General features: G+C 61.8%; 1 protein-coding gene, 1 long non-coding RNA gene and 1 other non-coding gene across 6 annotated transcripts; 2 read left to right on the top strand and 1 right to left on the bottom strand.

Moving 5' to 3' along the window:
* Positions 1-191: 191 nt before the first annotated feature.
* TRAF7 (TNF receptor associated factor 7) lies at positions 192-17,497 on the bottom strand. Of its 4 annotated transcripts, none has more exons than XM_020908589.2 (21): positions 17,376-17,497; positions 9,986-10,101; positions 9,688-9,745; positions 8,169-8,260; positions 5,692-5,808; positions 5,233-5,325; positions 5,057-5,090; positions 4,394-4,577; positions 4,154-4,282; positions 3,334-3,551; positions 3,184-3,257; positions 2,978-3,026; positions 2,774-2,901; positions 2,497-2,579; positions 1,839-1,878; positions 1,601-1,717; positions 1,401-1,523; positions 1,148-1,267; positions 923-1,054; positions 710-829; positions 192-539 (listed from the first exon to the last, which is right to left on the bottom strand). In XM_020908589.2, exons 2-21 carry the CDS (start codon positions 10,061-10,063, stop codon positions 525-527), a joined length of 2,004 nt encoding a protein of 667 aa, XP_020764248.1. In that variant the 5' UTR covers positions 10,064-10,101; positions 17,376-17,497; the 3' UTR covers positions 192-524. The 4 variants fall into 4 exon arrangements, with proteins under 4 accessions (XP_020764248.1, XP_020764246.1, XP_020764247.1 ...); XM_020908587.2 differs by having other exon boundaries at positions 4,148-4,282; positions 17,376-17,494; XM_020908588.2 differs by lacking the exon at positions 17,376-17,497 and adding an exon at positions 12,166-12,290 and having other exon boundaries at positions 4,148-4,282.
* Positions 17,498-17,718: 221 nt separating this feature from the next.
* Positions 17,719-21,228, top strand: LOC110147225 (uncharacterized). Its single transcript, XR_002316785.2, has 2 exons — positions 17,719-18,102; positions 18,328-21,228. It is a non-coding gene; the product is annotated as an uncharacterized lncRNA (long non-coding RNA).
* LOC139032933 (small nucleolar RNA SNORD60) lies at positions 18,143-18,225 on the top strand. The gene has a single exon (XR_011485566.1). It is a non-coding gene; the product is annotated as a small nucleolar RNA SNORD60 (small nucleolar RNA).
* Positions 21,229-21,486: the final 258 nt, after the last annotated feature.

Below are 21,486 nucleotides of genomic sequence, written 5' to 3'. Positions count from 1 at the left end.
GTGTATACTGGGGCAAGTGGGGGGCTTGTCTGTTCCTGGCAGGGGGGAGCAGTCACCAACACGACCACATAGTGGGGTTGTCAACAGGTACCTCTGTGGTCCCTGCCCAGCTTCCCTCCTGCTGGCCAGTGCCTGTGCACCCCGACATGCTCAGGTGTCCCCCCTCCCCGAGAACCATCCCCACTCAGAGCCACAGTCTGTGCAACTTTTATTTCAATCAAGAAGTAATCAAATCTATATACAGTCTAAAAACAGTGTAGAAAAGGTGAGTAAAAAGGCCCACAGTCCATCTGCAGTGAGGATGGAGGTGGGCCTGGCGAGTGTCGTACCTGGCACCCAGATGGGCTGGGCACTGTCCTGGCAGTGATGGTGACAGGGCCAAGCAGAGGGAAGCTCACTGGGCACAGGGCAGGGAGGGCACTGCCTGCCTGGCTGAGTCACCACGGGGCAGGCAGAGACCCCAAGACCAGTCATGTTAGGCCTAGGTCAGGCCCAGAGGAAGCCGAGACCCGGAGTGGATTCTGTTAGCAAGTCCACACCTGCAGAGGGAAGACTTCATTTCAAGTACCACTTGAAATGGCCATGCAGCCCCAAAGCCAGCTGCCATCCATACCTGCCCCCCACTGCCCAGGCTGCTAGCTCCCACCCGCCTCCCTCGCTCCCACTTCCCCACGCAGCCCCTGTGGGCGGCCTGAGCCATGGCGCTGACCTTCACAGTGCTGTCCACAGCTCCGGAGAAGAGCCTGCCCCGGGACACGGCCAGCGCAGTCACACTGCCCTGGTGACGCAGCAGTGTCTGCGTGCAGATCATGTTGTCCATACTCCAGACCTGGGGACACAGGGGACATGAGGACCGCCCAGGCCTGGCACCCTCCCTGAGCCGCCCCGAGCCGCCCCCTCCAGTTGCTCGGCCGGCTCATACCCTGAGAGACCGGTCATAGGACGCGCTGAAGACCTTGGTCTGGTCTGGTGTCGAGATGACTGCCAGGGCATACACGGTGCCAACATGGCCCGTCAGGGTCCGCACCTGCTCCTTAGACTCGATGTCCCACACCTGGGGAGGGGGTGGCGCTGGCAGGTCAGGGGCACAGATGGGGGCTGACAGGGGCCCGGAGTCAGAGGCTGCCCCCACCGCATCCGCTCTTACGTGGATGAGGTTCTCATAGGTGCCGCAGACAATGTGGTGATTGGTCACGGCGATCGAGTAGACGCTGCCGCCAGACGTCTGCAGAACGTGGATGCAGTCGAGGGTCCGGATGTCCCAGATCTACGGGCAAGCATGGGCCACTTCGTCCCAGGCCAGGCCGCCCACCCAGGACCAGGGTGCATGTGAGGGCCTCCCTGTGCCGGCCCGGTGGGGGCAGGGCAGACGGAGCCGGCTCGGGGTCGGGGGGGCCCACCTTGATTGTCTGGTAGGAGCCACTGTACAGGTAGCTCTGGGCAGCCACCAGGGCTCGCACCCAGTGGTTGAGGCCGGTGAGCTCCTTCTTCAGCTTCAGCTCGGTGCCCACAATGTCCCAGACCTGTGGGAGTGGCCATGAGTGCAGGCTCGGGGGGCACGCATCAGCAGCCGGCATGCACACACCCCACCCGGCCTGACCTTGATGGCCTTCAGGGAGCCGCTGAAGAGCATGTTGTGTGACGACACCAGCGTGCACACCGGGTTGTCGTGGGCCCGGATTGTGTTCACCTTCTGTAGGTTCTGGATGTCCCACACCTGGCGGGAGACAGGCATGGAGCCTGAGGCCCTGCCGAGCCCAGGCCCCAGGGGCACAGCATGCCCGGGGTTCTCAGGCATGCGTGGGGTCTGACCCCGCCCTCCCGCTGGCCCCACTCACAATGATGGTGCAGTCGGCTGAGCCACTGTAGAGCTTGCACCTGGGGAAGCAAAGCCAGGGTGTCAGGGCATGCGAAGCCAGCATCCCTGCTGACACCTCCCTGGCCAGGCCAAGCGAGCATTGGCCACTGGGAACCAGAGGTCTGGGCCGTTGCCAGGACCACTACAGCTTCCTTGAGCCCAGCCTCGGTCTTTCCACCTCAGTGAGAGGACCTTGGACGCGCCTGCCTGGCAAGCGTCTGACAGCTGAGCCGGGAGGTAATTACCCTTGTTAGCATTGCTGGCAGTCAAGCTGTTGCTTCCTATGCGCCAGCATCTCACACGCACACACACTCACGCCCACAGCACACAGTCTCATGACACGAACCAGGAGGCACAGTCTAGAAGGGGCACTCTGGGCTGAGGCGGTGGCCAGGCCCTGTTGGCCAGCAGGAGCCTGCCTCCCCTCTGGTCCCGCCTGTCCTTGGCCACCTGAGGCTCTCCGGGGTCAGGGCTCTGCTCAGGGAATGCACAGCATCAGAGACGGAGGCCCACATACCGCCACCCATGACTCGGCCCTGCTCAGGGTCCCAGGAGTGGCAGACAAAGCCACTCTAGGACACATGCAGCACGGTCCACATGGGCCTGTGCTCAGTGGACACACGTGCACCCACACTCACCCCTGGATGCAGAGGGCCAGCACAATGCCGTCATGGCCCTCCAGCGTCTTCTGGCACTTGTAGGTGGTACACGTGTCCCACACCTGCAGAGACAAGGTCAGGGCAGATCCCAGCAGGGCCGGCCCGGTGGCAGGGGTCACTATGGCACGAATGATGTGAGCATGGGGGAGCGGAGAAAGCCTTGTCCAGGGGCGGGCCTGAAGCTGGCAGAGGTTGGTGTGCCATGCCCAGCCCTGCTGCTCCAGAGTGCTCGGCCCTTGGGCAGGCCCCTACCCACCTTGATGGTCTTATCGGAGGAGCCGCTGAAGAGCAAGTCCCCCATGGAGTAGACGCAGAGACACCAGACGGGGCCCTGGTGGCCCACGAATGTCCCCTTGCACTTGAAGATCTGCTGCGGGTCATATGCTGCAGAGAGATGGGCGGCGTGAGGGGCCTGGGGCCCTGGGGGCTGCAGGGCAGGCGACAGGGGGCCCACACTCACATCCAAGGATGCCCATGTTCAGCCGCGCGTTGATGTGGGACAGCTCATCCTGCGGAGCCAAGAGCAGAGCAGAGCAGAGCATGGGGTGGGTGGGGGTCCCAAAGGCCTTTCCTACCCCAGGCAGGGCCCCCCAGCACAGACACCTAATCCTGAGTGGCAACAGGCCTCCCGGCATCCAGCCCCGCCCTCGGCCCATGCCCGCTCACGTTCAGCATGGACGCGTCCCTCCGGAACTCCATGAGGTCCTCACTGAGCTTGCTCTGGTTTTCGTCCAGGACGTCTGAGTGGCAGGGCAGGGGGTGTCAGGGACCCAGAGGCGGGGCTGGACCCCTGCGCCCCCTGGGCCGGGCTCTCACCAAACTTGAGCTCCAAGCTCTTCTCCAGCTGGTCGATCTTCTCCGAGAGCTTGCCCAGCATGGAGCGCAGGAAGGCAATCTCCTGGTCCTTCTGGGCCAGCGCCACGTGCATCTCGTGGAAGCGGTCGTCTGTCTGCTGCAGGAACTCCTTCAGGCCCTCGAAGCGGCACGTCTCCAAGTGTGTCTCGTATGTGTCCTGGTTCCCGATGAACGTGCACCTGGCGGGACAGGACAGCTGCCCTGCCCACCTGCCCGCCCAGGCGGACCCTTCCCTCTTCCTCTCCAGCCCCAAGTCTCCCGCAAATCCCACTTCTGTGCTGGGCCACAACCCTGTGCACACCCGCTTGCCCACCACCCATCCCGCCTCCCCCAGCAATCCAGCCACTGTGCTCCGGCCCAGAGCTCCTCCAGGGCTCCTGCTCCCCCTCACTGGCTTCCGTCCCGAAGAGCCAACTGCCGCCTCCTCTGCCGGCCCCTCTCCCCTCTACTCTCAACTCCCTGCTGCTGGTCCAGCTGCCAGAAGCCCTCTCCCAGGTCCGGGCCCGGCTCGTGCCCTCGCATGCATCAGTCCCCAGCTCCCCGGGCGCCGTGTCCCCGCGGGGCTCAGGTCTCCTCAGCACCTGTACCTCAGTTTGTAATTACACAGTCGACAGTGTGGCTCCCACTAAGGCCGTCTCCCCAGTGCCCGGCACTCAGGCGGATCTCAGCCAAGGTTTGCTGAAGGAGGGACCGTGAATGCCAGCCCAGGCCCGCCGCCCTCCGCCCGCCCACCCCCGCCCGGGGCAGCCCCTTGCACCCACCCCCGCCCACTCACCCGTACTTGGAGTGGGGACACTTGATGTGCTCGCACTCCTTGAGGTGGGCCTCCAGGTTCATCTTGAGGAGGGGCGGGCAGCTGGGGTTGTTGGGGCAGCGCACGGGCCTGTAGTCACAGCTGCCCTCGTGGTCCCTGGAGGGGCGGCCAGGCGGCACGGCACGGGGGCTGAGTCCCCAGAGGCCCCGGCTCCCAGGGGCCCTGGAGGGGGGAGGGCGGGGACCAGGGGCAGACGGGGGCCCTTACTTTCGAGCGCTGAGCTTGATGGTGAAGGGGCACCCTCGGGGGTCCACCTCGAAGACAGAGGGCTTCCCGCCCCCCACCGCCCGACAGCCGTGCCTGCAGTGGATGAAGAGCTCGCCGATCTGCTCGGCCACTGCGATGTTGTTCACCACCACCGTCAGCTTGGCGTTGTCCACGGGGCACTTCTCTGGGGGGGAGGGCACGCTGACCGCATGGCCCGCCCAGCCAGCCCCGCCCCGGGCCTGGAGCCTGCTCCCCTTCAGGGTGGGCTGAGCCTCCACCAGGGGCCTCATCCCCTCATCTGCCTTCCCCTCTGGGGCTTCCAGGACAGGAAGGGATGAGCACTGGGTGAGTGGTGGCGAGAGGCCTCTCCGTGTCCCCGGGAGTCTGGGATAGTGGCAGGGGGCTGGGGACAGAGCGTGGAGCGGGCTGGCGGCCAAGCCCGAGCCGGCAAGGCCGGCAGCCCTGACAGCGGGCGCTGCACCCAGGGGTCTCGTCCACCCCCGCCGCCGAGGGCGCCGAGCCTGGCCTAAGTGCTGCCCAGGAACTGTCACTGCGGGAGGACTAGGGGGCTCCACCAGTGCTGGGCCCCGGGCGGACCTCCCCAGAGGGACCTCCACGCCACTGGGGACCCGGGTGGCTAGGCCTGGGCTGAGAGTGTCCTACCTGACTTCAAGGCGCATCTTCGGCAGAAGGTGTGCTGTGGGGACAATGGGCAGGTGGGGTCACGGCCACAGTGGGGCCCACCCCTCGCCCACTGCAGAGGGCAAGTGCCGGGCGGCCAGACTGGGCGCCCCGCGGCTCGGGGCTCACGAAGCGCACAGGCCAGGGAGGCAGCTCACCCCACACGTGGTGATCACAGGGTCCTTGAACACGCTGCAGCAGAGCTGGCAGCACAGCTTCACCGAGGGCTGCTCGGCGAATACCAGCGGCTCCTGGAAGCAGGGCAGGATGAGGGGGCGCCAGGCATCCAGCTCCCCCTCCTGCGGGCTGTGTCCTGAGGGGAGCCCGCTGAGGCCTAGGGCTCGAGGGGACTCATGCACGGAGAAGCCCTCCAGCTGTGCCCACCCTCTCCCTGGGACGCAGACTAGAAGGGGCCCTGGGCGGGCTCCACCTTTCCTTCCGAAAGCTGGTTCCTGGGCAGCCCCTGGGACGGGGAGTGAGAACGTGCCTGGGGGACCCGGCCTGGGCCCCTGGGTCCCCGATGTGGACCTGTGCGGACAGAGGGCCCCTACCGGGGCCGGAGGGGAAGGGGCCCCAACCGCCCGGCACAGGGAGGGCTTCCCACCAGCCACACCTACCGGCTCCTCCTCCTCCTCCGGCAGCGAGAACGTGGAACGGAGGGACATGCTAGACTCAGAGTGCAGGGAGCGCACAGAAATGGCCGAGTCGGAGCGACGAGGTGTGCTGATGGGCGGCTGCGGGCAGTGAGGCGGCCGTCAGCTGGCGGGAGGGCCGGGCCGGGACCCCCGGCCCAGCGGGCGCCCACCCAGTCCCCAGTGTGCCAAGTGCGCGAAGCCGGCCCCGCGGTCCTGGCCCTGCAGTTGGGACGCCCGCTCACGTCTGCCAACTTTCTTTGTGTAAATGGAGAGACTTCCTGCTATTCAATTCTACGAGGACACGCTCGGCCTGCTTCCTGCTTCCCGTGAGGGAATGTGGGCCACAGAGGGGGCACCTCCACCAGCCAATCCCAGGGAGGGGGTGGCCACGGCCCCCAGACTGCCGGAGGGAGGGGCTGAAAGGCTGGCTGTGGGAGGCTGCGGGGCTCCAGGGGCCCATGGGCCGTCCTGCCCGGGGACAGTAGGCCAGGCCAGGAAGGCTCCCAGGGGAGGGTGGACACCCCACCAAACCCTAGGCCAGCTTCTGAGAATAGGTGGGAGGGCCACAGGTGCTGGCCTCTGCCTGAGCCCCGAGAAACACGGAGTGGGGGTACGCCAGGACAACGGGCACTGTCCCTTCCTTCCTTCGGGGCCCAGAATCCTCCAGGAGAGATCCTACGAGAGCAATTGGTCCAGTCATTCCCATGGTCCTCTCTCAGCCTTCCAGAAGCCTCATTCAAGAACCACAAACCGCCTGCCTCCACGCCCAGCCCGCCGGCCCCTCTGGGCCCAGCCCCCTCGGCCCAGCTGCCTCCTTCTGAGCTGCGGGGGGTGCGCAGGCTATTGGAAGGGTCCCCTCCCCACCAGCCCGAGGCACGGGACCCCTGCGGGCCCAGGGAGGCTGGCCAGGTAGTGCCAGGGCCCGGCTTCCTGGCGTGTGGGCGGCAGAGATCCATGTACCCAGCGTGACCACGGACGGGCACCTCCTTGCCAGGGCAGTGCCCGGCAGCCCGAGCAGCACGTTTGCATGGAAACGCCACATGAGGAGCGAGCGGGGAAAGTCAGAGGAAGTGAGTCAAACCACCCCTGGGGCAGCGATGGAGACCACAGGGTGAGAGCAGGTCCAGGCGGGAGCAGGGCCAAGTGCGCGGGCTGGCCAGGCTCTCTCCCCTGGCTGCCTGTCCCCTGCAGGGACCCCACTCCGCCTGAGTGCAGGGGCAGCTACAGGCCTGGGCTGGGTGCAGGGCCACTGGCCCCAAACCACAGGGCCTGGGAAGGTCAGGCTCCTCAGGGCAAGCCGGGGGCGGCCTGGGGGGCCCAACACCCAAAGACTTGGTGTCCAGGTGGCCGAGGCTCTGGGCCCTCACAACACGTGCCCACATCCCAAGCCACCAAAACCCAAGGATTCCAGACACCACAGGCACAGGGAGGCCACTGTTCTCAAGGCCCAGCCGGGCAAGCGGGCCTACTGCTTCCTGCCTTGCTCCATGAACACATCATAGGCCCCAGACACGTGACAGGTGCCGGACACATCACGGGCCCCGAGCACGTCACAGGCCCCAGGCACAGAGGCAGGCAGAGCCCAAGGGAGGGGGCCCGTGCTTGGGGAGGGCCTAGTGCCGTTCTGGGCACATAAGTGTGTTTTTTGAATAATTAGAAATACTTCTTTTTCTCCCTATTAAACAGAAAACAAAAGCTGGCCACCGAGGAAAAACCTTCGGTGCTGGGGGCTAGCAGGGCTGGAGAGCCAGCCAGAGGGAAAGCAGGGGCAGCCCGGAGGGGTGGGCGAGGGCGAGGGCGAGGGCGAGGGCGGCTGCGCCCCAGGCCTGCCACCTGGGCCCGCCTTCGCTCCCCCTGCAACCCCAGAGCCTAGCGAAGGGCCAGTGGGCAGACTGACAGGGAATGAATGGCCACTGTGACCCTGGCCCCACTGCCTGGGCACTGACAGCCAGCTCCAACTCTGCCCCAAACCCCTAAATCGGTAACCCCCACCTGGGCCTGTCCACATTTCCCTGCCTGCTGGCTCCTGTCTCTGGTCAGGAACCCCAGGCTCAGGGTCCCTGCCTCCACCCGGCAACCCACACACACAGCCTCCACTAGGTAGGAAAGAAAGCTTCAAAAATGGGGATCAGACCTGGTCACCCTCCTGAATGAACCTTCTGTGGCTCCCACCACCCCCACAAAAGGGAGTCAAACATCCAGACCTGCGGGCGCCGCAACCCCCGACCCGGCTGCACCTCGCCCGCCGCCCCTCTGGAAACCCGGCCATGGGGTTCAGGCCTCAGGGTGTCGCCGCGCTGGGCCCCTGCCTCACCACTCTCTCCACCCTCACCCCAGAGCTCGGGGCGCTCCCCGCAGCTGAGCCTCCACCTTCAGCTCCTCCTGGGCCCCAGGGAGGAGGGGCCTGGAGAGAGAGAGGCCCGCTCCCGAGGGCAGAGAGGAGCGCAGCGCAGACCCACCATGCTGTCCTCCTCATCCCGCGGGGAGTAGGCCAGGGAGCTGGAGGAGGAGGGTGTCCTGCGGTGCTGTTTGTATGTGCTGGTCCCATCGGCTGCAAAGAGAAAGGGCCACAGTGGGCCGTGCGGGGAGGCCAGACCACCGGGGCTGGCCGTGGACACCTCTGCACGTGGGCCAGGCAGGGGCCGGCCTGGACAGCCCCAGCACTGAGCCTAGAAGCCCCCCGCCCCCGCCCTGCCACCCCCAGGCAGAGAGGTCCGCAGCCCCTCAGCTGGTACTGCAGCCTGGTGGTCCGGGCCCCTCTCCGCCCACCTCCTCCTGCCTGTCACTCCGGCTGCTCAGAGAACGCACTGGTCAGGGGTCCACGTGGGAACAGGAGTTCCCCTCGGAGTCACTGAAGGCAGCAGCCGGGGGCACACAGTGGCCCCCACTGGTCTAGGGCCCAACTGGGCCCAGACGTCACCACACCAGCCCCAAAGGCATGGCTGCACGATCCAGGCTTCAGCGGGCTGCCCTGTGAGTGGCCCTGGGTCCCTGCCTGGTGGGGGGCCTGCCGGGGCAGCTGGGGCCTGCGGGGCTCTGCCCCGCCCCGACACTGAGGGGGTGCTGGGTGGGACAGGCCCCCTCGCCCTCTGCCCGGGAGCTCTTGTCTGCCAGGGCAGCGTGCCACGCAGCTTCTAAAGGCAGATGAGAAATCAGGGACTTGAGAGTTGCGGGTAGGGGAGATGCATATTTGCTTTTCCCTCAGAAACATCTGAGGAAAAAAAGAGAGCTCTTTCAGAGCCCCTGGGGGGTCACTTGACAGGAGAAAGGAGCCTGGGTGAGCAGAGGTGCGCGCAGGCTGGGGGCCCCGCCACCAAGTGTATCCATAGAAAACCCTGGAGAAGCAGCTAAAACACTAATTTAATTAGCAGCTGGTGCACTCTGAGGTGGGGCTTCCCACTGGCTCAGTGGTAAAGAACCTGCCTGCAATGCAGGAGCCACAGCAAACATGGGTTCAATCCCTGGGTGGGGAAGAGCCCCTGGAGGAGGGCAAGGCAACCCACTCCAGTGTTACTGCCTGGAGAATCCCAAGGACAGAGGAGCCTGGTGGGCTACAGTCCAGGGGGTCATGGAGAAAGACACGGCTGAGGCAACTTAGCACACCCGTGTGTACTGCGAGGAGGGGCGGAGCCCTGAAAAAGCAGAAGGACAGGCAGTCCTGCCTGGAGGGGCCACAAGGTCTCCAGGGAGGAGGCTGTGCCTTCGTGTGCTAGTTCCTCCCCAAGGGACCGGACTCCAGGAAGAACCCCAGGAGTCTCTCCTGCCACCTTCCCAGGCCCGGCCTGTCCCTAAGCCCGACTCTAAGAGCCTGGGGTGGGATGAGTCAGGGGTCACTTGATCAGGGACAGGGTGTGAAGTGGTGCCCACCCGGAGAAGGCGGCAGGCAGGCTCCGCGAGGAGGCTCAGGGGGGTCTGGGGGCAGGCAGCGGGATGGTGGACTGCCTCTGCGGCCCAGGCTGGCCTGGGCTCCAGGCTCACCTTTCGTGATGGTGGTGACAGCTGAAAAGGCAGGCCCGAAGGTGGTTTCCATCCTGGTCTGGAGAGAGAACGAACGTGACTCGGCCCTGACTCCGCGGAGGATGTGGACACACACGTGGGTATGGGCTGACAGAGGAGCCCGCGTGCACGCACACTCGCAGACACACCAACCACACACACACATGGCACAGCCCACCCGAGGGACCTCCAGGGACGGACTGGCTGTTCCAGAGAGCCCCCCGGGGCCCTGGGCGTGGGGGTGTGCCCAGAGGTGACCCTCCCCGGGGGTGTCCCTCACCCCGGCGGTGTCTGGGGTGGGAAGGTTGCTCGGCCCCCCGGAGAAGCGGTTGTAGCGGGCGCCCTTGCCCGAGCTCATGCTCTAGAGCGGCATCCAGGCTCCTCGGGCGGCGTCCCCTGCAGGCAGAGCACAAACATGGGGCTCCAGACTGTGGCCCAGGCCCTGCTGGTTGGCAGGGCTGCTCCGCCCAGGGGCAGGCCTGCTCTGGAAGGCCTGGCTCCACCACCAATTGCAACAAGGGTGGGTTCCTGCGGTCCAAGCCCCCTCCCCTTCCGCCTGCGCCAGGTGTGGACAGGCCGGAGGGAAGGAGGAGGCCCAGGATGGGGGCCAGGAGCTGGTGCTCAGTTCTACCTTGCTCTAAGGCCTAGCCCTTGGGAAAAGCCCACCAGCTCTGACCCCACCCTCCAACTCCTGCTCTGCTGTTCCCTGGGGTCCAAGGTCCAAATGCCCCTGGGGCCAAGGCTGGGCCAGCCTCAGGCCATTTCCTGCCAGGGTAGGTGTGCTCAGGCACCAGTCTCCAGGATGGCAGGATGCTGGCCACACACCAGGGGACCTGTGGGTGGCACCCCACCCCTCACTAGCTGCACCACACACAGAAAGCCCCTTCAGGCAGGAGAGGAGCACAGAGGTCAGACTCCTGACAGTGTGCAGGTTGCCTGCCCCAGGAACAGAGCATGGCCTTGCTTGCCCCGCAGGGTGACTCAGTCTCAAGGCTGGGGTAAGCAGGTAGTAGGGAGATGGGGCTATGGGCATCACCCTTGGTTTCTGGGACTCCCACCCGATAAGAGAGGAGCTAGGGTGGGCCCAGGGAGAGCTAGCCAGGCCTGGGTGCTAAGGAGACCCTGTCAGCCGCCCACAGAGGATGGGCCCTCCGGGAAGGCAGCTTCACTCCCAAGATAGTACCCACCCTGAGGGGGGCCATCTGATGCAAACAGCTGACTCACTGGACAAGACCCTGACACTGGGAAAGATTGAAGGCAGGAGGAGAAGGGGCCAACAGAGGATGAGATGGTTGGATGGCATCATGGACTCCATGGACATGAGTTTGAGTAAGCTCTGGGAGTCGGTGACGGACAGGAAGGCCTGGCGTGCTGCAGTCCATGGAGTCACAAAGAGTCGGACACGACTGAGTGACTGAACTGAACTGAAGTGGCCATATCAGCAGACCCCCCACCCTGCGCCAGAGCGGTGTGCCTGACGTCAGGACCTGCCGAGTCTGCAGCCAGGAGCACCGTGTCCTGCCATGGCAGTCGGCTGTGTTGAGAGCCCTGCACGGGGAGGGAGGCCACACGCCCAGGCCCTGTCACCAGGCCCGCATGAGCTCTCCACCTCAGGAGACCTCCAGCAACCTCCCCTGGACACGCGCCATGGGCTCATCACCCAGCGCCCGGCCCAACCATCAGACTAGCATCAGGAACGGCTCTCCTCGTGCTGCGGGGCAGGCAGGGGCCCACCCAGTGGTCTGGGGGTCCTATAGGACCCCAAGGCTCCAGGGGGAAGGACAACCCAGGACCCCACAAGAAGGCGGGAGACGCTCTTCGCCCCCCATGTGAGTCCAGCAGACAGCAAGGCACAGTCCAGTTGGTTCTGGCACTTTCCACGCCAGGCCCTCCAGACCTGGCCCATCCAGCGACAACCACGCCCCCAACAACAGCCAAGCAGTGTGCCCTGGGGCCCACCCGGCGGGACAGCAGGGAGGGGTTGGCTCTAAAGCTCTCCTCACTTCTCCCCAGCTGCACCCCTCCAAAGACCACCTCTCACCACCAGCCCAAGTTTTGAGACTCAGGCTTCAACAGGGTGGCTCTCGGCCCCTACAGGTGGCATGGAGGACGCTCGCCCACCTGCAGGGCTCTGAGTGCCCGAGGGGGTCCCCAGAGTTTGGCCAAAGCCTCCCCCTCCTGCCAGCTGCTGGTCCTGCTGTGACTCGAAGGGCCTGCCTCCCCCACTCTGTGGCTTGTTCTCCAGTGGGTAACAGGGGCTCTGGAAGCCCACCTCCAGCACCCCTGTGAGTCTCCTTGTTAAGTAGGAAGTCCTGGGGGCTGCCCTGCTAGCAGTAAGGCCACTGGGCTACGGCTGCGTGAGGCCCAGCCAGCTCCAGCACTCAACCCATCGGTGCGAAGTGCTCCGCCCCTTTGGGGAAACCCGCGGCTGGCTCTGGGTGGCCTCCGGCTGACACTGACCTGGATTTTACAATCATCTGCTCCCTCCGCTGCAAGCTCCCCGGGGCCACGAGGCCAGCTGCTGGCTGCAAAGAGTGGCGCCCATGGACCGGGCGGCCGTGACCCTGGCAGGCGCTCCCCCCGGGCGGCAGCAGCCTGCCCACCGCCCGCCCCCCCCTCCCGGGGGTGCCGATTGCCTGAGCGCCTGTTGCAGCGGCGGTCTGGCTGTCCCGCTCCGAAGTGAAGTAAACAGAAAGGCACGCAGGACTCGCAGGCAACATGCAAATCAGCCGGAAAGTCCCCAGACAGCCAATAGGGTCAGGCGGGGCGATGACACAGGACCCGTCAGGGGACTGGCCCGAGAGCCGGGCTGAGAGAGGGAAGGACGGAGGGAATCACTTCCCGGTTCACAGGGTTCAGTGCACCACCCCAGCCGTGGATGGTGGGGGACCTTGGTCGTCCCGCCCACCCGCCACCCTGGATGGTGGTGGGGGAGCCTTGGTCGCCCTGCCCACCCCTGCACCCCGGATGGTGGGGGGATCCTGTCTGCCTGGTCCACCCATGCGCCCTGGATGGTGGGAGGACCCTGTCGGTTCCGACCACCCTGGATGGTGGGGGGAACCTTTCCGCCCCTCTTACTCACGTGCCCTGGAAGGGGTGCGGGGGTGGGGTGCGGGAGGGAGGGGACTGTCGCCCCGCCCACCCGGAACGCTGAGATTGCATCCAGAGCTTCTAGGAATTGAGCGAGATGCTCCCGGCCCGCCCTCAGACTGGCCCCCCAGAGGCTGCACTTCGTAACAACAGTCCTCCCCAGTATCCTCTTCCTGGAGGCCAAAACCCCAGCAATGCAAGAGCACAGCTCCACACTCTGGGGGCTGGGGCTCCACGGAGGCCGGCCCGGGGGTGTGCCCTGGCCCCGGGGGAGGAGGCCCCTTCCCCACCCACAGTCAGCCTGAGGCGCGTAGGCAGGCAGGAAGTTGTCAATAGACAGTGAGAATCCTCACCCACACCAGAACCTGGCCCCTGGTAAACTGGGAAAAGCTGTGGGCTGGCAGACTGGGGAGACCCGAGTGGGGGAGGGCCAGCAAGCGCTCCCTTCATCCTTCCTCCCTCCCAGCCGAGGCGCCTCAGCACAGTCTGGGGGCTGGATTCAGAGATCCTAACCCTGAGAAAGGCCCCAGTCCTGATGGAAATGGGGTGTCCACCTGGGGTGAGGCTGGAGGGCCAGGGGGACCAAGAACAGCCCCTCCCCTGCCTTGCCTGGGCCAGGGTCAAGGCCCAGGGTCCCTGTCCACCCACACCCACCTGTGTCTAAGGGTCTCCTGGGGCCCGGGGTGCACTCACTGCCCAATGAGGAACTAGAAATTCTCCCCAAATGCCCCAGCGCCTGAACTCCATCCACCCCGCTTCGGGAAAGCCCCCCACCCACTCCTCTGATCAGCCCCCACGGAGGGAGGCCAAAGAGATCTGCTGGGTGGCCTCTTCAGGAGCGTGAGACATGCCCTTCCCCTCGGGCAGTACCCAGAGGGGTGTAGAGGCAGCCATAGTCAGCGGGGTGGCCAGACGAGGCCGAGATCTGCCTCGAGACAACTGCTCCAACAGCCCAGGCAGCGGGTGTGGTGGGGTGTCCCAAACAGCACGTCCTGAGCCAGCAGGGGGTGGACTGGCCTCTAGATGCCATCAAGCCACACACTGGATGCTGTCTGCCCCAGGGAGGGGCATGGGTGGCCCCACAGAGCTGTGTGTGCAGCCTTGGCCTCACCTGCAGACCACAAAGACCCGGGGAAGCCCTGCCTCAGGGCCCCCTGGCCCAAGCCCAGGCCAGGCTGCCAAGTCCTATAGAGACAGGCCTGGTTGCCATAGCAAAGCTACACACACTTCCCGTCACTGTTCCCCGCATCTCCTTAATACGCCTTTTCCATCCCAGACAGTCAGGCTGTGATTGTCAGGGGTCCCCTCGGACCCCAGCGCGCCCTGGTCTGGGGCCTGCCCGGCCACCTTCCCTCCCAGCGCTCAGCCCAGGCCTCTGCCCTCTCTTCTCCATCCTGCCCCTGGCACCCACAGCCCAGACTCCATGGAGGTTTCAGAGCTGCCCGAGACACGTGCTGCGGCCTGCCCTCCCCAGGGCTCTGCCCCCTTGCCCCCTCCACCCAGCCTCCTGGCCTTTCCTGTCCAGGGGCAGCCTCTCCAGCCTGCCCGACCCCTCCTGCACCACAGTCCAGCCTTAACCTCCACTTGGCAACGGAATGCCTTCCCCTCCCCACCCGCCCTGGGGGCCAGCCTCATCCCCCCCCAATCCTTTCTTCCCCATATCTGAGGACATATCTGAGGTCAGGGACTGGCCCAGCCTGGGGGACATCCAGAGGGCTTCCTGGAGGAAGGGGCTGGCCAGATCCAACGCAGGGAGAGAATGTGCTGGAAAGAGGTGGCATTCATCCTCCTCTCTCAGTGTCCAGCTGCAGGGCCGCTTTTTCCTGCCCACACCCTCCCTCCACCTCAGGGCCCAGCCAAGCCCCAATGGCTGTCTTAAATCAGGGGGCCTAAACTCGTGGAGAGAGGCCCAGGGCCTCGACCTAAGAGCCAAGTGGCTGGCAGTCCCTGGGCCCCTGTGCACCTCCAGGCTCCCCTGGCCATTGTCTCATTGCTCCCTGTGTGGCTCCTGTCTCCTGGGTTTCCTCCTTCTTGCTTCCCAGTGGAAGTCGGGGAGGGCATGCAGAATCTGGGAAGATCTGGGTCTGGAGGTGAGCAGCCCACGCCCCTCAGCCCTCGGGCACACCCCTCCAGTCCTGGTTTCTGCTGGGCTGCTCCTCCCTGCTCCGGGGGTTCCTGGGAACGTTCATCTCCCAAAAGACTTCCAGACAGCCCACTTCCTTCCGCCCAGGCGGCTAAGGGTCAGGTGTGCACAGTGACGTCAGCACCAGCCCCCACCTGACTCGACGCTGCTCTGGGGAGCAACCATCTCTTCTGACTCAGAGCGAGCACACGGGGACACTGAGGACATCAGCTGAGAGGGACTGGTGGGTCCGTCTTCATGGGTCCCCCGCGTGAGCCAGCCAGAGGCCTGAAATGCTGGGTGCCCACCCGCAAGTGCCAGGCTCCGAGAGACCTGAGTTCAAACCCCACCTCTGCCACTTGGCAATTGTGCAACTTCGGGCAAGTTGTGTGCCTGCCTGGTCCTCAGGTTTCTTCACCCATTAAATGGACTGGATGTACCCAAGTCTGGAAGGAACTATGAGAGATGCCATGTGAGTTAGCAATGAAGGCTCCACCAACATCAGCTCCTTCTTGAGAATTGACAATGGAAACTGCAAGGTCACCGCAGGCACAGACAGCCATCAAGAAGTCAGGGACGAGGCTGACCAAAGTCCGGTTCCTTCTGCTTCCTCTGTGGCGGCCAGCGAACCAAGGGGCCCCACCTTGCAGGTAAACCAGCCCCTCCCCGAGACAGCAAGAGGCTGGATCATCGCGTCTGGACAGCCAAAGCCTCCAAAGTGGCTCAGGCCCTTCAGCCAAATCCTCCTCCATTTCCCAAACTGCCCATTCCTTTGTCCAGCCAACTGGCCAAGGTTCACACCCGAGTCTGAAGAAACCAGGAGCCTGGAGAGGGGCTGGCGGAGAGGAAGCAGAGAGTTGGAAGTACCACTGAGCTGCTCAACCTGCCAAAGGCACTTTTCTGGGGGTTCCTGCCGCCCCCTTAGGCAATACTGAAGACCATAATCTTTTCCATTTGTTTCCAGAGAGATCATGAAATAGGATCATAGTGGAGTCACTCCACAGAGAACCTCAACTCGAGCCCCTCCATCCTGGCTGGGCTCTTATCAGCCAGGTAGCCCATGTCCCAGCTCTCCCTGCTCCGAGGGAGGAGGGTCTGGATGCAGGCACCTTGAGACACAGAGTTTCCAAGGAGAAGCTTGGATGCCCAGAGCAATGCAAGCGGGGATTTATGACAGAGAGGAGAAGAGGTGTGGGAAGGGAGAGACCCAAAGAAAAGAAATGTGGAAGAGAGATGCCACATGCTTGCCAAAGGCCAGGGGTGGGCAGCCCCAGGAGAGGGGGCCCATGTGTATATGAGGAGAGGTCTGAGGGATGGGAGGAGGGGAAACTGATGAGCAGCACAAAGCTCTAAGCAAGGACATAGCACAGCGGGGTGGAAACCCTCCCAGCTGCAAGAGCAGGGTACGTTCCAGCAGGACCCCAGACTCAGCCCCAGCTGACCGTCCTGACCTGGCTCAAGACAACCTGGCCCAGGCAGCCAGACCCAAGTGAGGATTAGAAGAGGAACCCACCCCTGCCCCCCACACACAATCCAGCCTCCTCACGCTCTCCTTCCCCAGTGAAGCCAGCAGTCCATCCTCTGCACACAACCAGAGGCACTTGACTAGACAGACCTGACACAGGCTCTCCTGTGCTCACATTCCCCACAGCCTCCCTTGTGAGCACCACGCAGCCTCCATCCTGCACTCTGGCCTGGCCTTACCACTTCACCTCTCAGCCCATCGCCAGAACCCGCTGGCGTCCTCTGAGCTTTCTCATCCTGGGCCTTTGCAGTCCTTCTTCCTCTGCCCAATACGCTTTTCCAGCAACTTCCCAGGACAGGCTGCTTGCAGGAGGTGCCCTCCTCAAGCCCTTCAGGAGCCCCCAGTACTGTCTCTTTCTCAATGCCCTGCTTCTTTCTGTTTTTCATAGCACCTGTCACAGATCCTCATGACTGTGTCTGTGTATTGTGGGGGGATTTCCCCCCCTCATCACCGGTTCTGAAAAGGGGGACGCTTGGAAATGGCTGGAGACATTTTTGGTTGTCGCACCGGGGGCGAGGGAGGCTACTGGTATCTGGTGGGTGGAGCCCAGGGATAGTGATCAACACGCTACAAGGCACAGCGGGCAGTGACATGAAGTGCCAAGAGGGGCGAGGCTGAGAAACCCTCCTCGAGAAGAGCACAGGAGAACTGGGGTCTCGCTCTCCGCAGTCTCCCCGCGCCTGTGACAGTGCTGGGCACCCGGCGGCGAACCGTAAACGGAGGAAGAAAGAGCGAATAAAGAAGAGAACGGAGGAGAGGAGCGAGCGACGGCCCAGATGACAGACAAACGCACGGACGAGGGAAAAGCCGGCGCGCCTGAGCCCCGCCCCCCAGGCCCGAACCCTTCCCGGGGCCCCAAACACCGGGCCCCTTGCTCCACCGCGCGGACAGAAGGTGCGAGCCCCGGCCCCGGCACGCCGCGCGAACACTCACCCGCCCGTGGCCGCTCGAGAACGGGAGCGCCACCCTCTCGCTTCATCGTGCCCCCTCGGCCGCGGGCCGGGGAAGGGACGGGCCGCTCGTGCCGGAAGCGCGCCGGCGCGGTGCCCGCCGGAAATTGTAGTTCCCCGGCTCTCGCGGCCCGAGGCGGCTGCCTTCCCCTCGGCTCTTCAGGAACTACGACTTCCGGTGGCTCCAGCGTCGCAGGGATGGATTGGTGGCTTCGGGATCACTCTATGTTGCAGTTCGGGTTCTGATTGGCTAGGTATTTCCGTCAGTCACAGCTAGGTTCAATGGCCTCTGCAAAAGGGTGGGGCTTAAGGGTGCTGATCCGCTCCCGAAAGCGATGCCAGGGCTCGGTTGGTGAAGACAGGAAGAGTAGAAAGAAGAACGTATCAGCATTGACGGGGGCGGATACTTCCTCCGGGATTGCCCAGTCGCAGAGCTGGAGCAGTTTCTATAAATGCTTGAGTCCCGCGGTCTTTCGGTCTTTCAGGATCTAGCACGCGGTGGAAGGTGTCGGTCTATGTTCAAGTGATGCACGTTGGAGGCGGGACCCTGGCCCGGCGGGGCCCGGGAAGGTGGTCTAAATTCGGCCAACCTGGCCCCCGGGCTCCTCCCTCAGCCCGAGCTCCCACGTTGATCTTCAGCTCTGTACGCTCCTCTGCCTCCTGCTCGCCCCAGTTCCGTCGGAAGTCCAAATTGTTAATGCTTCCCAGAGGTAAGGCTGGGCTGGGGCCGGCTTCCCAAATTCAGTTCCGAGCCTGTGATGAATTGCCTTAATTTCTGACACCTCGTATGAAAACTGCACGTGCAGTCTGATTATATTGCAAGACTGAGGCTTTAAGGGGCCCCCACCGTGGAAGGGCCTGGGGGTGAAAACACGTCTTGCCAGAAATGGCAGGATAGAGCATCTGTCTACAGTTGGGCTCTTTCTGACTTTCAGGACTGTCGGTGACCCGGCTAGAGACCTTGAGGTCAGCGTCCCTCTAAGGGGCCTTGGTGCCCTGACGGGGATCCTTGGATTCCAGGTAAATCCAGGGCCTTTTCCAGCTGTGACTGGGGGATGTCTGGCTTCTCCCTCTCTTCCTGCTTTCTGCCTTGCTTTTTTTCTAAGTCTTCCCTCTTGGGAGGAAGCCTGGTGTTTCGTGCCTTTTGGGAAGATAATTTCTTGAACCTCACTCGCAAACTGCCTTGGTCAAACTCAATGCTATGTCGGTAGAATTTATACTTCCCTTTAGGCATTATCAGGAATGCAGGGTGAATGACTTGGGACCCTCCTGTCGCTCCCACCTCACCTTCTGCCTTCGTGCCACCTTCTGTTACTCCCAATTCCAGTTCCTCCAAGTTATTTTCATTCCTTCTGGGACCCCCTTCACTTCCAGCCTGTGCAGTATATTCCCACCTGCAAGCACCCTATTAACCTGGTCATTTCCATGCAGCCCAGTCCCCTGGGGACACACTCAAGTATAGGAAAATAAGAGAGACCTTAAGGTCAGCTCAGCTAACTGCTATGTATCAAGTTTGATACTCAAGATTTTCTAAAAACCCTTCAGAGGCTGTCCCTGAAAGAGAACAGGGTTTTTTTCCTCTTGGGTCACTTTCTTGATCTTTTTCAGTGTTAACTGGCTTTCAAATATACTTTCTAATTCCTTCTAACAGGCTGACCTCTCTGCTCCCTAGGGTCAGTCCCCCTGAAACTCTGCAAAAACTCAGTTACAATTAGACCCACAAACACAAATGCCATAGCTCCTAGAGGTGGCCTTTGAAGTATTTAGTGATGGAGGAGAAGGAAAGGACTCACTATAAAAAAGCCAGGCCAAGACTCAAACTAAATAGATGGCCTTTGCTCTCGGCAATGCTTCATAACCTCAGGGCGACCCAAAGTGGGCAGGAGAGGTCAACCATCAGTCTGGAGGTGAGACCAATAAGGGGGGTTTAGGTGTAAGCCAACTAACCATTGGCCAGTGAGTACCAGGAGGCCCCGGGCCATGCCCACTCTACACACAGGCCAGTCACTGGGGATGGGACTGCCCTTGGTTGCTAAGGAGGGGCCCCTTCTCCTGGGATGGCCATGCTGGAAGCCCAGGGATTCAGGTTGCTCCCCTGCCACAAGATGTCTGTATCCATCGAGGAGCCCCTGATGGCAGGTAAGAATATATATTTTTTAATACAGGAGCCACTTTGTCCAGATTTCTCATGCTGGGCCTCCTTCCTGGTGACTAGCTGATGGAAATCCTTGCCCCCTTTACTTCACTGAGCTCTCACATGCCTTTTGAGTTGAGTGTCCTACTCCACTATCAAGGAGAGACCTGGGCTCCCTCCCCACATGGCGGTTAGGAGGCCTTAAGCAGCCTCTAACCTTGACCCTGGCTAAGGCTGATCCACAGGAAGAGCGAGGGCCTGTTCCCAAGCAGAGTCTGCAAGCTGTGAACACTGCAGTTTGAAACAGGTCCCTGGAAGGCCATAAATGCCCAACCGGCAGAAACTCACCTTAAGCCAGAAGCTGCCATAAGATTAGATGGGAAAGGTTACAACCCTAAACAGATGCATTCTTAAAACATAGGCTCTTGGTGCTCTGTCTGAATCCAAGAGCCCCATTCTGTCAGTTGGCCAAATGAGGGATACAGGATGGTGTGAGACCTCAGCAGGAAGATGCAGTGGCCCCTGTACACCCCCTTGTGGCCAATCCTTATAAAACTCCCTGAAGATGCTATGTGATTCACTCTCTGACCTTAAATCCCAGTTGACCCCTCACAGTATCAGATTGCCTTTGAGCGGACTAACCCCACCCTGGACCAGATGCAACAGTGCACTTGGTGGACAGAAGTACCCACCACAGGGGTGTTGGGACATCAACACTTGTTTGCCCAAACCCTAAGAAAGGAATCAAAGAAGATATGCTAAAAGGGACTGTTCTACAATCTGTAGATATATGTTGGTATGGAGGCTCAGGTGAGAATGACATTGAAGTTCTTAATTTCCTTCAAGCCTGGGGTTACCGGTTCTTCCAGAAAAAGGCACAGATTTCATAGCAACAAGTTCAATACATGGAATATATTAGAACTCCTGAAAATAGACAGCTGTTCTAAGAGAGAAGAGCTACATTAGGTTTGAGTGCCCCCAAAGATGTTTTTTTGTACTTACAAAATTAGCCCTCTGTAAAGCTCCTGCTCTGGGTCTCTTTAAAAAGCCATTTTGTATCTGGCTGGAAAGGAAGGAACTACTCTGGAGGGTAGGGTTCTAATACAGCTGGGAGATGTTCCTCAGCCAATAGGCTATTTTTCCAAGCAACTAGATTCAGTGGCTCCAGGTTGGCCTGGCAGTAGCTGCTGTCAATTTGATTACTGGAGGAGGCTAACAAGCTTAACCCTTGGAAAGTGAAAGTCGCTCAGTCTTTGCGACTTTTTGTGACCCCATGGACTACACAGTTCATGGAATTCTCCAGGCCAGAATACTGGAGTGGGTGGCCGGTCCCTTTTTTGAGTTGTCATGATCCAGCAGTCCAACTCCTGGGCACATACCCAGACAAAACAATTATTCAAAAAGATAACATGCACTCTGTTAAAATGTCTTTTCATAATGAAGAGCAAAAAAAAAAAAAAAAATGGTTGCTTAAGTTTATTGCCATGCTCATCACTTCTGTAAACCGGCCTGCTTATTGCTCACCACCTCTGCTTCTGTGAACTGGCCTACTTATTGGGTCAGCCAAACTGCTTAGGTGGGAAAGTCACTAGGACCCAGAGCCCCATGCTATATAAGATAGTGGGAACAAAGCCTGTGCACTCACCCTCTGGAGGCAACTGCAGAGTCTGAACAGGTGCTAAATAAACTGTGCTGTTCTGCATCTCCAAGTGTCACTTGTCTCTTTCCCTTGCCATGGTTTCTGTAACAAAACATGGAAGCAACCTAAATGTCCATCTACAGATGTGGTACATATATGCTATGGAATATCATTCATTCAGTAAGTCCTGTCCAACTGTTAGGGAACCCATTAACTGTAGCTCACCAGGCTCCTCTGTCTCTGAGATTTCCCCGGCAAGAAGACTGGAGTGGGTTGCCATTTCCTTCTCTGTAATGAGTTCTAAGCCAGCCTCTTCACTCT

The sequence above is a fragment of the Odocoileus virginianus genome, chromosome 33, assembly GCF_023699985.2.
Source record: "Odocoileus virginianus isolate 20LAN1187 ecotype Illinois chromosome 33, Ovbor_1.2, whole genome shotgun sequence".
In the NCBI taxonomy this organism is placed as follows: Eukaryota; Metazoa; Chordata; class Mammalia; order Artiodactyla; family Cervidae; genus Odocoileus; species Odocoileus virginianus.
This window is presented reverse-complemented; position numbering and strand designations above follow the sequence as displayed.

Excerpts from the sequence above, each read along its gene's own strand:
- TRAF7 (XM_020908587.2), bottom strand. The coding sequence starts at position 10,063 with ATGAGCTCGGGCAAGGGCGCCCGCTACAACCGCTTCTCCGGGGGGCCG. Across the intron at positions 9,746-9,985 it reads CCACCCCAGACACCGCCGGG|ACCAGGATGGAAACCACCTT; the intron begins GTGAGGGACACC and ends TTCTCTCTCCAG. Across the intron at positions 1,055-1,147 it reads CCTATGAGAACCTCATCCAC|GTGTGGGACATCGAGTCTAA; the intron begins GTAAGAGCGGAT and ends CCCCCTCCCCAG.